The following is a 4,583-nucleotide window of genomic DNA, read 5'->3' as shown; positions in this document are numbered from 1 at the left end:
AAAAGGGAAAAAGGGAAAAAGGGAAAAAGGGAAAAAGGGAAAAAGGGAAAAAGGGAAAGGATAATGGAATAATAGAAATAATCTAATCATGGAATTCTAAAATAATCCCCTTCGAGGCGGGATCAAACCTCCACTGAAAGGGGATCAAATCCCCCTTCCAGGTGGGATCAAAACCCCCTTTGAGGTGGGATCAAAACCGCACCAAGATGGGCTCAAACCCCCCCTGAGGTGGAATTCCAGGCGCAGCCCCCCCCCGGGCCCCCCCCCGCCCCCCCCCGACCCCCCCCCCCCTCTGGATCCCCCCCAGCTGACCCTGGATCCCCCCAAACCCCCCCTGGACCCCCCAGCTGACCCTGCTGTCGGAGCTGGGGCTCATCGTGTCCGTCATCCAGGAGCCGAAGCGGGATCCCGAGGCCCGGATGGTGATGGGGTTGCTGACCCCGGTCAGCTTCCCACAGCCTGGGAAAAGATGGAATTAGGGGAGGATCCGGGGGGAGTGGGACCGCCCAGAGCCCTCCGGGACAGGAGGGAGCAGGTCCCTTTATCCCGGGATCCAACCGGCCCATCCCGAGGGATCCGACCCATCCCAAGGGATCCGACCCATCCCGAGGGATCCGACCCATCCCATCCCAAGGGATCCGACCCATCCTGAGGGATCCAACCCATCCCAAGGTCTCTACCCCAAGGCAAGGGCCCCATTCCCAGATTCCTGGCTCCATTCCCAGATTCCTGGCTCCATTCCCAGATTCCTGGCTCCGTACCCAGCCTCTGGAGGCAGATCCAACCCATCCCAAGGTGTCTATTCCCATTTTCCCAGCCCTATTCCCAGTCCCATTCCTGGTTTCCATACCCAGCCTCTGGATGCAGGCGTGCAGCCGGGATCTCACCCATCCCATATTCCCAAGCTCCCCATTCCCAGTTTTCCATACCCAGCCTCTGGATGCAGGCGTGCAGCCGGGATCTCACCCATCCCATATTCCCAAGCTCCCCATTCCCATTTTTCCGTACCCAGCCTCTGGATGCAGGCGTGCAGCCAGGATCTCACCCATCCCAAGGGCTCTATTCCCATTTTCCCAGCCCCATTCCCAGTTTTCCAAAGGCTCCATACCCAGCCTCTGGATGCAGGCGTGCAGCCGGGATCTGACCCATCCCAAAGGCTCTATTCCCATTCCCAGATTCCCAGTTTTCCATACCCAGCCTCTGGATGCAGGCGTGCAGCCGGGATCTGACCCATCCCAAGGGCTCTATTCCCATTCCCATTCCCGGTTTTCCGTACCCAGCCTCTGGATGCAGGCGTGCAGCCAGGATCTGACCTATCCCATATTCCCAAGCTCCCCATTCCCATTCCCATTTTTCCGTACCCAGCCTCTGGATGCAGGCGTGCAGCCGGGCCTCGAGCAGGAGCAGCCGCTGCTGCAGCTCCTCGTAGTCGAAGGCTCCCATTTCCTCCTGGATGGAGAGGAGGGACCCGGAGAGGTTCCGAACCTCCCCCTTCAGGTGCACGATGAGCCGCGAGTCCGAGCGGTACTGCTCCAACACCGGGATCAGCGGGAGCAGCTCCGACATCCGCTGCTTCAGCTCCTGGGAAAAAACACCCAAAAATGGGATCAAATCCCTGGAATGGGATCAAACCCCCTCGGGGGCAGGAGGAGCCGCGAGTCCGAGTGGTACTGCTCCAAAACTGGGATTAATGGGAGCAGCTCCGACATCCGCTGCTTCAATTCCTGGGAAAGGATGGGAAAATCCCCCCTGGAATGGGATCAGACCCCCTGGAATGGGATCAAAGCCCCTGGAATGGGATCAAAGCCCCTGGAATGGGATCAAACCCCCCTGGGATTGGATCAAATCCCCGGGATGGGATCAAAACCACAGGAAACGGGATTGAACCCCCGGAGACGGGATCAAACCCTCCTGGATTCCGGACTTGCCAGGAGCCAGCCTTTGATCCCACGGAATTCCAGATGGGTCCAGGACCCCTCCCACATCCCACCCTCTCCCAGGATCTTCCCCCCTCCCCGGCCCCTCTTCCCAGGGGAATTCCCGGCGGCCCCTCTTCCCGGGGAATTCCCAGCACTCCGTGAGCCGGCCCCCGTTCCCAGGGAATTCCCACCTGGAATGTGCGGGCGCTGAGCGTCCTCTGCCCCTCAGTGGCCCCGCGCAGCTCCGAGTCCAGGCCCCGCAGCAGCGTCTCCGTGTTCCGCACGTACTGAAGGTCCCGGAACGTCCGGAGATCCAGGACTTCCATGGACTGGGAGATGTTCTGCACCTGGCAGGGAGGGAGGGGAGGGAGGGGTTCGGGATCATCGACAGCCCCGGGAATTCGGGAGAGCAGGGAAATGGCGGGGGGGGGGGAGGAATTCCGGGAGATTCCAGCCCGGTGTTCCCATCCTGTTCTGGAGTCCCCCCGTCCCAGTCCAGTGTTCCCATCCCAGTGTTCCCATCCTGTCCTGTGTCCCCATCCCATCCCAGTGTTCCCATCCCATCCTGATCTGTTCATCCCCATCCCAGTTTCCCCCTTCCATCCCAGTCTCCCCATCCCATCCCATCCCAGGGTTTCCATCCTCGTGTTCCCATCCTGCCCTGGCATCCCCATCCCATCCCAGTGTTCCCATCCCAGTCTCCCATTCCCATCTCATCCTGGTCTCCCATTCCCATCCCATCCCAGTGTTCCCATCCCATCCTGGTCTGCTCACCCCCATCCCAGTTTTCCCATTCCATCCCAGTCTCCCCATCCCAGTCTCCCCATCCCATCCCATCCCAGTATCCCCCTCCCATCCTCTCCTCGTCTCCCCATTCCCATCCCAGTCTCCCATTCCCATCTCATCCTGGTTTCCCATTCCCATCCCATCCCAGTGTTCCCATCCCATCCCAGTGTTCCCATCCCAGTCTCCCATTCCCCTCCCCTCTCCCACATTCCCGGGATATCCCTGCCCTCCCCAGTCCCTCCTTTCCCTCCCTCCCTCTCTCCCGTTGTTTGTTTTCCAAACTCCCTTTTCCCAGCCCGGATTTCCCCCCCCCTTTCATCCCGGCCCTTTTCAAAGCTCGGGAAGGAGCTTTGCCGCCGGAACCGGATCCGTCGGGAATTTTCGCGGAGCCGCCGCCTCGGAATAAAAAAAACAAGGAGCGGCTCCGGAAAAAAGGGAAAAAAAGGAGGAAAAAAGGCCCCTTTGGATGCGGCGGGTTTGTGATCAAAATTTAATGGGAATTCTGGGAAAAGCCGGGGAACGAGGCGGGAGCGGGGAGGGGGATCTGGGGATTCCACGGGAATGGGATCGTTCCCGGATCCTCATCCCGGGAACCGGTGCAGGGATCCCTGGGCCTGGAATTCCCACAGGGATCCCCGGACCTGGGATTCCCACAGGGATTCTCATCCCTGGAATTCCCACATGGATCCTCATCCCTGGAATTCCCACAGGGATCCTCATCCCAGGCCCCCCCCATCCCATATCCCACCGGGATACGGAATCTCCCGGCTGGAATTCCCCATTCCCACCCCAATTAACCCCTTCCCTCCCCTCATTAATGACCCCCCTGGGCATTCCCAGCTCCTCAGCGATCCCAGTCGACATTCCCGGCTCCCTAAGGATCCCAATCAGCATTCCCAGCTCGTTCCCGATCCCGCTCAGCATTCCAGGCTCATTCCCAATCCTGATCAGCATTCCAGGCTTGTCCCTGATCCTGCTCAGCATTCCCGGCTCCTTGATGATCCCGATCAACATTCCCAGTTCCTTGATGATCCCAGTCAGAATTCCTGGTTCCTTAACTATCCCAGTCAGAATTCCCAGCTCCTTAACGATCCCTCTCAGCATTCCCAGCTCATTCCTGATCCTGCTCAGCATTCCAGGCTCATTCCCGCTCCTCCCAGCATTCCCGGCTCATTCCCGCTCCTCCCGGCATTCCCGGCTGACCTTTTCCATGAGGAGCCGGAGCTGGTGGCTGCGCAGATCCCGGGAGCAGGATCCTTGGACGGGAATGACGGCGGTGCAGAGACACTTCCCGTCGGGAGCCTGGGCCGAGGTGAAAACCTGCCAACCCTCGTCCGGGCTCTGGAAAAGGGTCTGGGAATACAAAACACCGGGAAGGGGTTTCCCGTTCCTCAGGGATCCTGGAGCCGGGAGGGACCCACCCAAAAAATCCTCCCCCAGGATGGAAAATCCCGCCCGTCCCAAGGAATTCCAGGCACATCCCAACCCCCCTCCCCATCCCAGACCTTGGTTTGGGCGCTGGAAAAGGGGCTGGAAAAACAGGAAGGGGAATTTGAGGGATCCAGAGGGATCCAGAGGCGCGATCCCGCCGGGAGGGACCTCCCCAAAAAATCCCATCCCAAAGAATTCCAAGCACATCCCAAAGAATTCCAAGCACGTCCCACCACCCTCATGGAGGGAAAAGGGTCTGGGAGAGGTAGGATCGGGAATTTCGGGGATCCAGAGGGATCCGGAGCCGCGATCCCCCCGGGATGAACCCCCCCAAAAAATCCTCCCCGGGGCTGGAAAATCCCAAAGAATTCCAAGCGCATCCCAGACCCCGATCCAGGCTCTGGAAAAGGGTCTGGAACAGCCCTCGGGATCCCGGGAACTCCCCCA

At 59.7% G+C, this 4,583-nt stretch overlaps 1 protein-coding gene across 1 annotated transcript in view; it reads right to left on the bottom strand.

Moving 5' to 3' along the window:
- OLFM2 (olfactomedin 2) overlaps positions 1-4,104 on the bottom strand; it is a gene marked incomplete at its 3' end in the record, with an annotated part of 5,214 nt that extends 1,110 nt beyond the window's left edge. The window contains exons 1-4 of the mRNA XM_027672559.1: positions 3,909-4,104; positions 2,111-2,266; positions 1,362-1,581; positions 353-459 (exon numbers count right to left, since the gene is read on the bottom strand). Coding sequence (XP_027528360.1) covers positions 353-459; positions 1,362-1,581; positions 2,111-2,266; positions 3,909-3,917 — 492 coding nt within the window. The remainder of the gene's footprint in view (positions 1-352; positions 460-1,361; positions 1,582-2,110; positions 2,267-3,908) is intronic.
- Between the last annotated feature and the right edge of the window lie 479 nt (positions 4,105-4,583).

The sequence above is a fragment of the Neopelma chrysocephalum genome, unplaced genomic scaffold (genome assembly GCF_003984885.1).
Source record: "Neopelma chrysocephalum unplaced genomic scaffold, ASM398488v2 Primary Assembly neopelma1_97415, whole genome shotgun sequence".
NCBI lineage: Eukaryota > Metazoa > Chordata > Aves > Passeriformes > Pipridae > Neopelma > Neopelma chrysocephalum.
The sequence above is the reverse complement of the archived record's forward strand: the minus strand, read 5'-3'. Positions and strand labels throughout refer to the sequence as shown.